Source organism: Electrona antarctica, assembly GCF_951216825.1.
Source record: "Electrona antarctica genome assembly, chromosome: 12".
NCBI lineage: Eukaryota > Metazoa > Chordata > Actinopteri > Myctophiformes > Myctophidae > Electrona > Electrona antarctica.
Window position 1 is genome coordinate 4,020,662 of NC_136793.1, and position 12,645 is coordinate 4,033,306.

Below are 12,645 nucleotides of genomic sequence, written 5' to 3' on the forward strand. Positions count from 1 at the left end.
GTTGTAATGTTTTAGCCCATAGAGGGGAGGGACATAGGTGGATTTATTAATGTTTTAGCCCATAGAGGGGAGGGACAGAGGTAGAATAAACATTGAGCCAGGCTGAAGACTTTATCTAGTTGCTAATAAAGCCTAGATAGTAAAGATAATATTTAACGTGTAGATAACAGTAAACTTAATATTTATATAGAGATAACGTGTAGTGCAACGTTTACCTTTATCAGTGAAGTGCAAACAATGGCTCCAGCGTTCACCATGGGGTTGTGTGGCTTATCTGGAAAACACATAAAACTACATTACCCATCAAGCATAGAGTTATAGAACTACAGTATAAAACTACATTCACCATGGGGTTGTGTGGCTTATCTGGAAAACACATAAAACTACATTACCCATCAAGCATAGAGTTATAGAACTACAGTGTAATGTTATAAAGAACTACATTCACCATGGGGTTGTGAAATGTATGTGTGTTTTCCGAAGTCTCCTGAACTTGGAACACAGTATTTTGCGTTGAACAAATTTGTTCAACGCCCCAGGATGGACCGCTGAGCCCCAGGATGGACCTCTGAGCCTCAGGATGGACCGCTGAGCCCCAGGATGGACCTCTGAGCCCCAGGATGGACCTCTGAGCCCCAGGATGAGCCGCTGAGCCCCAGGATGGACCTCTGAGCCCCAGGATGGACCGCTGAGCCCCAGGATGGACCACTGAGCCCCAGGATGGACCTCTGAGACACTGCCCAGGATGGACCTCTGAGACACTGCCCAGGATGGACCTCTGAGCCCCAGGATGGACCGCTGAGCCCCAGGATGGACCGCTGAGCCCCAGGATGGACCGCTGAGCCACTGCCCAGGATGGACCTCTGAGCCCCAGGATGGACCTCTGAGGCCCAGGATGGACCTCTGAGGCCCAGGATGGACCTCTGAGCCACTGCCCAGGATGGACCTCTGAGCCCCAGGATGGACCTCTGAGCCCCAGGATGGACCTCTGAGCCCCAGGATGGACCTCTGAGCCACTGCCCAGGATGGACCTCTGAGCCCCAGGATGGACCTCTGAGGCCCAGGATGGACCTCTGAGCCCCAGGATGGACCTCTGAGGCCCAGGATGGATTTTGTTCAGAAATCCATGTCGTTACACCTCCGCATCTCCATTAGCTAAAGAGTGCTGGGTTGTGCCCCGAAAATAGCAGATCAACAAGCTCTCAACGCGTCGCAGCGCGTTGCGTCACTGCAAAATACAGTGACCATAATTGCCCGTTAACTCCTCTTAACTAACTAACTAACTATAACTAGTTGTCCCTGTGTGGCTCTGCTCTGCTCTGCCTGGCACAATGCCTGTAGTAACTATAACTAACTAACTAACTAACTATAACTAGTTGTCCCTGTGTGGCTCTGCTCTGCCTGCCTGGCACAATGCCTGTAGTAACTATAACTAACTAACTAACTAACTAACTAACTATAACTAGTTGTCCCTGTGTGGCTCTGCCCTGCCTGCCTGGCACAATGCCTGTAGTAACTAACTAACTAACTAACTAACTATAACTAGTTGTCCCTGTGTGGCTCTGCTCTGCCTGCCTGGCACAATGCCTGTAGTAACAATAAATAACTAACTAACTAACTATAACTAGTTGTCCCTGTGTGGCTCTGCTCTGCCTGCCTGGCACAATGCTGTAGTAACAATAAATAACTAACTAACTAACTATAACTACTAGTTATAGTTAGTTAGTTAGTTATTAACTAGTGGTCTCCGTGTGGCTCTGTTCTGCCTGGCAGGAGGAACAGTCAGCCAGAACGCTCTAACCAAAAGGGGAAGGCAAGGGGAATGTTGCACGGAAAACTGTGACCCATACATTAATCTGTGTCCCTCCCAACATTGTATTAACGTACCGTCCTCATCCAGAAACAGCTTGTTAAACCTCAGTCCACTCGGCTCCTTTCCTCAGTAGTATAGTAGTATAGTATAGTATAGTAGTATAGTAGTATAGTATAGTATAGTAGTATAGTAGTATAGTATAGTATAGTAGTAATAATACTAACCATCCTCATCCAGAAACAGCTTGTTGAACCTCAGTCCACCCGGCTCCTTGCCTCAGTAGTATAGTAGTAATAATACTAACCATCCTCATCCAGAAACAGCTTGTTAAACCTCAGTCCACTCGGCCCCTTTCCTCAGTCAGTAGTATAGTAGTAATAATACTAACCATCCTCATCCAGAAACAGCTTGTTAAACCTCAGTCCACTCGGCCCCTTTCCTCAGTCAGTAGTATAGTAGTAATAATACTAACCATCCTCATCCAGAAACAGCTTGTTAAACCTCAGTCCACTCGGCCCCTTGCCTCAGTCAGTAGTATAGTAGTAATAATACTAACCATCCTCATCCAGAAACAGCTTGTTAAACCTCAGTCCACTCGGCCCCTTTCCTCAGTCAGTAGTATAGTAGTAATAATACTAACCATCCTCATCCAGAAACAGCTTGTTAAACCTCAGTCCACTCGGCCCCTTGCCTCAGTCAGTAGTATAGTAGTAATAATACTAACCATCCTCATCCAGAAACAGCTTGTTAAACCTCAGTCCACTCGGCCCCTTTCCTCAGTCAGTAGTATAGTAGTAATAATACTAACCATCCTCATCCAGAAACAGCTTGTTAAACCTCAGTCCACTCGGCCCCTTTCCTCAGTCAGTAGTATAGTAGTAATAATACTAACCATCCTCATCCAGAAACAGCTTGTTAAACCTCAGTCCACTTGGCCCCTTTCCTCAGTCAGTAGTATAGTAGTAATAATACTAACCATCCTCATCCAGAAACAGCTTGTTAAACCTCAGTCCACTCGGCCCCTTTCCTCAGTCAGTAGTATAGTAGTAATAATACTAACCATCCTCATCCAGAAACAGCTTGTTAAACCTCAGTCCACTCGGCCCCTTTCCTCAGTCAGTAGTATAGTAGTAATAATACTAACCATCCTCATCCAGAAACAGCTTGTTAAACCTCAGTCCACTCGGCTCCTTTCCTCAGTCAGTAGTATAGTAGTAATAATACTAACCATCCTCATCCAGAAACAGCTTGTTAAACCTCAGTCCACTCGGCTCCTTGCCTCAGTCAGTAGTATAGTAGTAATAATACTAACCATCCTCATCCAGAAACAGCTTGTTAAACCTCAGTCCACTCGGCTCCTTGCCTCAGTCAGTAGTATAGTAGTAATAATACTAACCATCCTCATCCAGAAACAGCTTGTTAAACCTCAGTCCACTCGGCTCCTTTCCTCAGTCAGTAGTATAGTAGTAATAATACTAACCATCCTCATCCAGAAACAGCTTGTTGAACCTCAGTCCACTCGGCTCCTTGCCGATGAACCTGTGCACGTAGTCGGTCCCGTGGTCGTGCACGGCGATGGCGTACTTCAACGGCTTCACGCACGACTGGAGACAGAACGGCACCTTGGTGTCCCCAACGGTGTGTCTGTTAACAAGATTAATTACTGTTAATTAACTGTTAATTAGCTGTTAATTAAACATTATAACACTCATTAAGAGACCTTGGTGTCTCCAATGGTGTGTCTGTAAAATATTAATATATAAGTACGGTATAAAAAGCCCCTCAGGAATTATTTTTATTTTAAACGTTTTTTGTGGCTTTCGCCTTTATTATTTTTGTAGAGGGTCCCAGGATGGACCTCTGAGCCCCAGGATGGACCTCTGAGTCCCAGGATGGACCTCTGAGCCCCAGGATGGACCTCTGAGCCCCTCCTGAGTCCCAGGATGGACCTCTGAGCCCCAGGGTGGACCTCTGAGCCCCAGGATGGACCTCTGAGGTCCAGGGTGGACCTCTGAGCCCCAGGGTGGACCTCTGAGCCCCAGGATGGACCTCTGAGGTCCAGGGTGGACCTCTGAGCCCCAGGCCCTTTCTGAAACCAGTCCCTTGACTTGAAGTGCTCTCGGGAGGTTCCCTCGTCAGGAAGTGCCCCTCCAGCTGAATCAAGTTACCTTGATTAGGGTGCATGGGTATAAAAAACTGTTTGGAAATACACTCGCCCTCCTTGTGCAGAAACAGGAAACAGACACCATTCGTTGCCATGGTTACCATCATGCAATTGTGTTACCTGTTATTTTGTTTGTACAGTTATATTGCATTGCATCGTGTATGTTTGTGTGACATGTGGATTTCATTAATATGGAAAAAGGAAATACAGCGTGACTGTCAAAAATGACATGTCATATACATCCATGGTGTTTATAAATCATTGTGTTAAAAGTTGTTTTGTTTGTGTGGTTTCATTTATAGTTTTTTCATGGTGGGGTAAATAAAGAGCCCTTGTGAACATCAGTTGGAGTGTTGTCTATTCTGCATCAGATGAAGATTGTTTAGGAGGAGTTTATTTATCATTTATTTGTGGTGGTAGGCCTACTTACATTTGTAGGTCGCGGTTTCCATGCGGACAGAGAGCAGGGCTGCACAAGGCAATCGAGTCTAGATCAGCACAGACTCGCTCTCGGACGACACTTAATATGGCGCAGCCTCGCGTGAACGCGCATATCGAGGGCAAGTGTGTAGAGCGAGTGGCGAGGAGCTGGTTTCAGAAAGGGGGCCAGGGTGGACCTCTGAGCCACGGCCCAGGATGGACCTCTGAGCCCCAGGATGGACCTCTGAGCCCCAGGATGGACCTCTGAGCCCCAGGATGGACCTCTGAGCCACGGCCCAGGATGGACCTCTGAGCCCCAGGATGGACCTCTGAGCCACGGCCCAGGATGGACCTCTGAGCCCCAGGATGGACCTCTGAGCCCCACGATGGACCTCTGAGCCACGGCCCAGGATGGACCTCTGAGCCCCAGGATGGACCTCTGAGCCCCAGGATGGACCCCTGAGCCACGGCCCAGGATGGACCTCTGAGGCCCAGGATGGACCTCTGAGCCCCAGGATGGACTCATTAGATCCACTGGCAGAGCCTGACCAGAGCCTTTTGTAGCAGTTCTGGACAACCGTGGGTCCGACCGACTCGACACCGGGCACTGCCCTCCCTGTGGGGGTGTGGAACGACACCGGGCACTGCCCTCCCTGTGGGGGTGTGGAACGACACGGGTCACTGCCCTCCCTGTGGGGGTGTGGAACGACACCGGTCACTGCCCTCCCTGTGGGGGTGTGGAACGACACCGGGCACTGCCCTCCCTGTGGGGGTGTGGAACGACACCGGGCCCTGCCCTCCCTGTGGGGGTGTGGAACGACACCGGGCCCTGCCCTCCCTGTGGGGGTGTGGAACGACACCGGGCCCTGCCCTCCCTGTGGGGGTGTGGAACGACACCGGGCACTGCCCTCCCTGTGGGGGTGTGGAACGACACCGGGCACTGCCCTCCCTGTGGGGGTGTGGAACGCTGCCCTCCCTTTGGGGGTGTGGAACGACACCGGGCACTGCCCTCTCTGTGGGGGTGTGGAACGCTGCCCTCCCTGTGGGGGTGTGGAACGACACCGGGCCCTGCCCTCCCTGTGGGGGTGTGGAACGACACCGGGCACTGCCCTCCCTGTGGGGGTGTGGAACGCTGCCCTCCCTGTGGGGGTGTGGAATGACACCGGGCACTGCCCTCCCTGTGGGGGTGTGGAATGACACCGGGCACTGCCCTCCCTGTGGGGGTGTGGAACGACACCGGGCACTGCCCTCCCTGTGGGGGTGTGGAACGACACCGGGCACTGCCCTCCCTGTGGGGGTGTGGAACGCTGCCCTCCCTGTGGGGGTGTGGAACGACACCGGTCACTGCCCTCCCTGTGGGGGTGTGGAACGACACCGGGCACTGCCCTCCCTGTGGGGGTGTGGAACGACACCGGGCACTGCCCTCCCTGTGGGGGTGTGGAACGACACCAGTCACTGCCCTCCCTGTGGGGGTGTGGAACGACACCGGGCCCTGCCCTCCCTGTGGGGGTGTGGAACGACACCGGGCACTGCCCTCCCTGTGGGGGTGTGGAACGACACCGGGCCCTGCCCTCCCTGTGGGGGTGTGGAACGACACCGGGCACTGCCCTCCCTGTGGGGGTGTGGAACGACACCGGGCACTGCCCTCCCTGTGGGGGTGTGGAACGCTGCCCTCCCTGTGGGGGTGTGGAACGACACCGGGCACTGCCCTCCCTGTGGGGGTGTGGAACGCTGCCCTCCCTGTGGGGGTGTGGAACGACACCGGTCACTGCCCTCCCTGTGGGGGTGTGGAACGCTGCCCTCCCTGTGGGGGTGTGGAACGACACCGGTCACTGCCCTCCCTGTGGGGGTGTGGAACGACACCGGGCCCTGCCCTCCCTGTGGGGGTGTGGAACGCTGCCCTCCCTGTGGGGGTGTGGAACGACACCGGGCACTGCCCTCCCTGTGGGGGTGTGGAACGACACCGGGCACTGCCCTCCCTGTGGGGGTGTGGAACGACACCGGGCGCTGCCCTCCCTGTGGGGGTGTGGAACGCTGCCCTCCCTGTGGGGGTGTGGAACGACACCGGGCACTGCCCTCCCTGTGGGGGTGTGGAACGACACCGGGCACTGCCCTCCCTGTGGGGGTGTGGAACGACACCGGGCACTGCCCTCCCTGTGGGGGTGTGGAACGACACCGGGCACTGCCCTCCCTGTGGGGGTGTGGAACGACACCTGGCACTGCCCTCCCTGTGGGGGTGTGGAACGACACCTGGCACTGCCCTCCCTGTGGGGGTGTGGAACGACACCTGGCACTGCCCTCCCTGTGGGGGTGTGGAACGCTGCCCTCCCTGTGGGGGTGTGGAACGACACCTGGCACTGCCCTCCCTGTGGGGGTGTGGAACGCGGGTGTCATATTTGAAGTCGGTGTGGCGAATGGTTCTCAAGTTACGTGGATTACAGTAGTTATGCACACACACACACACACACACACACACACACACACACACACACACACACACACACACACACACACACACACACACACACACACACACACACACACACACACACACACACACACACACACACACACACACACACACACACACACACACACACACACACACACACACACACACACACACACACACCCTCAGCTCCTAATAATGTATCTATTGTTCTGGGGTTACTTCAGGTCACGTAGCGCTGGGTGTGGAATTTATATGACTTTATGGCTTCCTCTGTTGTTATGCAAGCCCACACACACGCACACACGCATGCACGCACGCACGCACGCACGCACGCACGCACGCACGCACGCACGCACAGAAATGACTCCATCAGTCAATAGGAAGGTTCAGTAACCATGGAAACCCAATGTTTCCTGTATGAGTCATCTGGCGTGGAGGAATGTCTGACACACACACACACACACACACACACACACACACACACACACACAGGCGTAAGGGAATGCACATTGCAAGGAATGTCTGGGACACACACACCGACACACACACCGACACACACACACACACACACACAGGAAATGCACGTTGCTAGGCACCACATAATTGCTGAGGACATGAGTTCATAATTATGTTTCACAATCTGCCAAAATGTATAATTTAAGCAGTCGTGTGTTTCAACTGCCATGTTGCTGTGATCCTAACCCAACTGACCCTAACCCAACTACCATGTTGTTGTGACCCTAACCCAACTGACCCTAACCCAACTACCATGTTGCTGTGACCCTAACCCAACTGACCCTAACCCAACTGACCCTAACCCAACTGACCCTAACCCAACTGACCCTAACCCAACTACCATGTTGCTGTGACCCTAACCCAACTGACCCTAACCCAACTACCATGTTGTTGTGACCCTAACCCAACTGACCCTAACCCAACTGACCCTAACCCAACTACCATGTTGCTGTGACCCTAACCCAACTGACCCTAACCCAACTACCATGTTGTTGTGACCCTAACCCAACTGACCCTAACCCAACTGACCCTAACCCAACTACCATGTTGCTGTGACCCTAACCCAACTGACCCTAACCCAACTACCATGTTGCTGTGACCCTAACCCAACTGACCCTAACCCAACTACCATGTTGCTGTGACCCTAACCCAACTGACCCTAACCCAACTGACCCTAACCCAACTACCATGTTGCTGTGACCCTAACCCAACTGACCCTAACCCAACTACCATGTTGCTGTGACCCTAACCCAACTGACCCTAACCCAACTACCATGTTGCTGTGACCCTAACCCAACTGACCCTAACCCAACTACCATGTTGCTGTGACCCTAACCCAACTGACCCTAACCCAACTGACCCTAACCCAACTGCCATGTTGCTGTGACCCTAACCCAACTGACCCTAACCCAACTGACCCTAACCCAACTGACCCTAACCCAACTGCCATGTTGCTGTGACCCTAACCCAACTGACCCTAACCCAACTGCCATGTTGCTGTGACCCTAACACAACTGACCCTAACCCAACTGACCCTAACCCAACTGACATGTTGCTGTGACCCTAACACAACTGACCCTAACCCAACTGACCCTAACCCAACTGCCATGCCATGTTGCTGTATATTAGCTGTGACCCTGGTCACAGCTAATATACCAGTGTTGTTTTTGTTTTTAGTTTTAGTCATAGTCTCTTGAATAGTTTTCATTTAGTTTCAGTCACATTTTAGTCACCAAGAATAGTCTTAGGGCCCTATTATGCATGTCTTAAGTACCAGGTCTTATTACTTAACTTAAGACCTGGAGGCGTGATCAATGCCATTTGGCTATTCTGAGTGGCCAAACAGCATTGACCACGCCTCCAGGTCTTAAGTTAAGTCATAAGACCTGGTACTTAAGACACGCATAATAGGGCCCATAGTGTCTAGTCTAGTTTTAGTCGACTAAATGTCATAAGACTTTAGTCGACTGAATCTACAGTTGATTTAGTTGACTAAAATGTATTTTGGCGGTCCTTTATTCCGTCGTAATTAGTACTGTTTTTACACTTGCTGAAAATAGCCGATCTACAAGCTCACAACGTGTCGCAGCGCGACGCGTTGTGAGCTTGTAGATCGGCTATTTTCAGCATGCAACCAAGTGTAAAATGACTCATACTGGATCTCTTGTCCACTAGTCCCTTCCTAACATTTTAGTCTAGTTTTTATTCGTTGACAAAATTGTCAGTATATTTAGTCTTATAGTTTACCGTACGTACAGTAGACGTACAGTAGACCATACAGTAGATTGTTGTGGAAGTGGCTTCTACATTTTGACCACAGTCTGGAAGAGGCATTCATTCTTTACCAATATTTCACTTTAAAAAAACACATTTTAACCGTGATAGATTCACCAAAAACACATTTTAACCGTGATAGATTCACCAAAAACACATTTTAACCGTGATAGATTCACCAAAAACACATTTTAACCGTGATAGATTCACCAAAAACACATTTTAACCGTGATAGATTCACCAAAAACACATTTTAACCGTGATAGATTCACCAAAAACACATTTTAACCGTGATAGATTCACCAAAAACACATTTTAACCGTGATAGATTCACCAAAAACACATTTTAACCGTGATAGATTCACCAAAAACACATTTTAACCGTGATAGATTCACCAAAAACACATTTTAACCGTGATAGATTCACCAAAAACACATTTTAACCGTGATAGATTCACCAAAAACACATTTTAACCGTGATAGATTCACCAAAAACACATTTTAACCGTGATAGATTCACCAAAAACACATTTTAACCGTGATAGATTCACCAAAAACACATTTTAACCGTGATAGATTCACCAAAAACACATTTTAACCGTGATAGATTCACCAAAAACACCCAAACTATTTTTCTGTTGACTGATATTGTCCTTCTAATACGTGAGGGGGCGTGGTTTTAATTTATGTTTAACCCATTTAGACTGTAGGATGTGTGGGAACGTCATAACTAATAGTAAGGGCATTTTATCGGGTATTTGACCAATCTGGGAACTAAATCGTTACCAAGAAATTTCTTCACCAATGTGTTTCTAAAGGTGTCTAATAACATATACTAAAAGTTTGAAATTCAACTCCCGTGGGAAATTGAGTTATTAGCATAATATGTGACCATACCCTTAACTCTTTGAGAGTTTCATGGATTTCTATATAGTTTTTAGACTTCTCTATGGCAGAATGGCGTTTTTGAATGATTTATTGAAAATTCTCTGTTGTGAATGTGTGACAACGAAAGACCTTCAGAGAAAGCTTGGCTTGTCTGCTTCCAGGAAAAAAATGAACTGAGTTGATAAAATGTTTAGTTGTGGTGTTGGAAGCCATTTAAAAGAGCCTGCATTTACACTGGGTAGTGTTTCTAGGACAACAAAAAAAGTTATGACCGGTTGAAGTTTTATTTTCTAAATAACTTTTTTTCTGCTGGGCGTACATAGCCATGCAATATCTCATTTTAAAGGGTGAGTTGTCTAGTTCAATTAAAATAAAATAAAAAGTTTCTCACATGTACCACTGTAGATATTTTGCCATCTATAAATAGCATGGTCAGTCATGATCAATCTGACCTATCCAGCTAAAAGTCCCCCTAGCTCTGAAATGGAACATCATATAAACTCAATTCTTTTGGGGTAAAATTAGACATTCTAACGCACATTTTGATATATACCATGTTTACATAGTCTTACCAGTACCGTGTCTATTCATGCATGTATCTCAAAAACCTGTTGTGAAGAAACAGTTTTGATAAAAAACTCATCCAAGGACATTGTTTTGATATGACTTTGTGCCCATGATATGTATCAAAATATAGACTTGAATGTATACTGTATTATAACAAAAAAATTGGGTTCTTACCATCTACCGTTACAGAGTAAATCACAGTTGAAACTCGCTTAGTCAAACCATAAACCTCAGACTAGTGAACAAAATAGCCATGACAGGTCTAACTCATTGTAAAAGCTTGTCTTTTATTTTTTATGACTACTAACATAATACAATTATAATAAATATTACAGAAAATAAATAGGCCTACATACAAAACAGTTGTCCCCAAACTCCCCAGTGTCCCCAAACCACTGCATTCCAGTTGTTCTTGACGGTGTGTGTGTGTGTAGGCTAAATTTAAAAAAAAAACAACAACTGAAATGAATGAATGCATCCGGTTCAGTGTCGGAGAACTCCATCGCAGTCTTGACTCTTCGTCTTCATCATCATCATCATCATCATCATCCTCCTCCTCCGATGCCAGTTCTAAATATATAAAAATAAACATTTAGCTGTAGTCAGCCAGTTGGGGGGGGGGGGGGGACGTAGGCTATCTGACATCATCGTCATCATCATCATCACACGGAGACACACTAAACAATGTACAATCATGATTGTATACAATATACAATGAATGCAATTATCATGCAAGCTCAGACGTCAATGAAACGTCATACAGATCTTATATAATACGCTACTGTTAGCTTCACTCCCCGTCCCCCCTCCGATCCTTGTAGCAACGTCATCATAACCACGCGTTGCTTCAGTAAACGATGCATGTTTGTTCTCCGTCTTTGTAGACAGTAAATAAAAGGAGCGAACATTACTCTAAAGATCAGATCGCCTATAAGGCACGCTACAATATAAAATACTTGTACTGCCATGCGTGCATGCCTGCTACGATACATTTGTACTGCAACAACCAACCGATCGACACCAACCCCCCCCTCCAGCCCTTAGCCAGCACCAATGCACCGACCAACACCATTAGCCAGCACCTTCGGTGCTGGCTAATGGCTGGGGGCCATCGTGGTGAGTCATTCTGGCGTCATGATCTGACTAGTAGTAGTAATTATCCAAGCATCTATTTGTAGCGATCATCTTATGATTTCTGATCACTATAGAAGGGCATTTTCTACAATAAGATTACCTCAAAACATTCCGGGTTGATCGTCTTCTTCAATGGTTTCCCGGTATAGCTCATCGGACGACGATGGGGAGACAATGAAAAAAGGAGGGAGGGAGCAGCGAGTCTCGCTGTAAGCACTGGACCAGGGCTACTCCGCCTGGAGAAGGCGACTGGGACGCGTATGGATCAATACTACTACCACAAAACTCGCTCAAATAAATAGTACTGCTTTCAACTTTTTCTGCTAGAAAATCGCTCGGGCGAGACGGCAAACAGGCAAAACAATGAAAACTATGAAGACTCCCTCTGCCCCCACTGTTTACAGGGGGTGGGACCAGCTTCCAATGGCAACACGTACACGTGTGTCACGTGACACGGGTTTTCTGGGTAATGTAGTTGGAATATAAGCTCAGGAATTTAAACAGCGCTTCGGAGCATATTAATATGTTTAGATTAATCAAAAAAGAGAAAGACGCCAATTGGCGTCATTGCTCATTTACGGAATTCTGATGAAGACGCCAATTGGCGTCTTTGCTCTTCTAAGGGTTAACATCCTATATAAGGCAAAAAAGTCCACATTTCATCATTCTTTAAGTAGCATGTGACATATGAAACTAGGGGGTTTTCATGATTCTGAATCCATTCCAAGCATTAGTTTTGCACAAAAAACACTCCTTGGGCTAAATTAGGCCATATCCACTTGACCAAATGTGCTGACCTCATCACGTTTGTGAGGCCGTTTTCCTCCCAAGGAGTGTTTTTTGTGCAAAACTAATGCTTGGAATGGATTCAGAATCATGAAAACCCCCTAGTTTCATATGTCACATGCTACTTAAAGA

The 12,645-nt window shown here is 48.2% G+C and overlaps 1 protein-coding gene across 3 annotated transcripts in view; it reads right to left on the reverse strand.

Moving 5' to 3' along the window:
• The window catches only part of LOC306934066 (glutaminase kidney isoform, mitochondrial), a 63,315-nt gene that overhangs the window by 29,280 nt on the left and 21,390 nt on the right, over window positions 1-12,645 (reverse strand). For all 3 annotated transcript variants that reach the window (XM_079516523.1, XM_079516522.1, XM_079516524.1), the window contains exons 6-7: window positions 3,294-3,457; window positions 216-274 (exon numbers count right to left, since the gene is read on the reverse strand). In XM_079516523.1, the coding sequence (XP_079372649.1) occupies window positions 216-274; window positions 3,294-3,457 (223 nt within the window). The remainder of the gene's footprint in view (window positions 1-215; window positions 275-3,293; window positions 3,458-12,645) is intronic.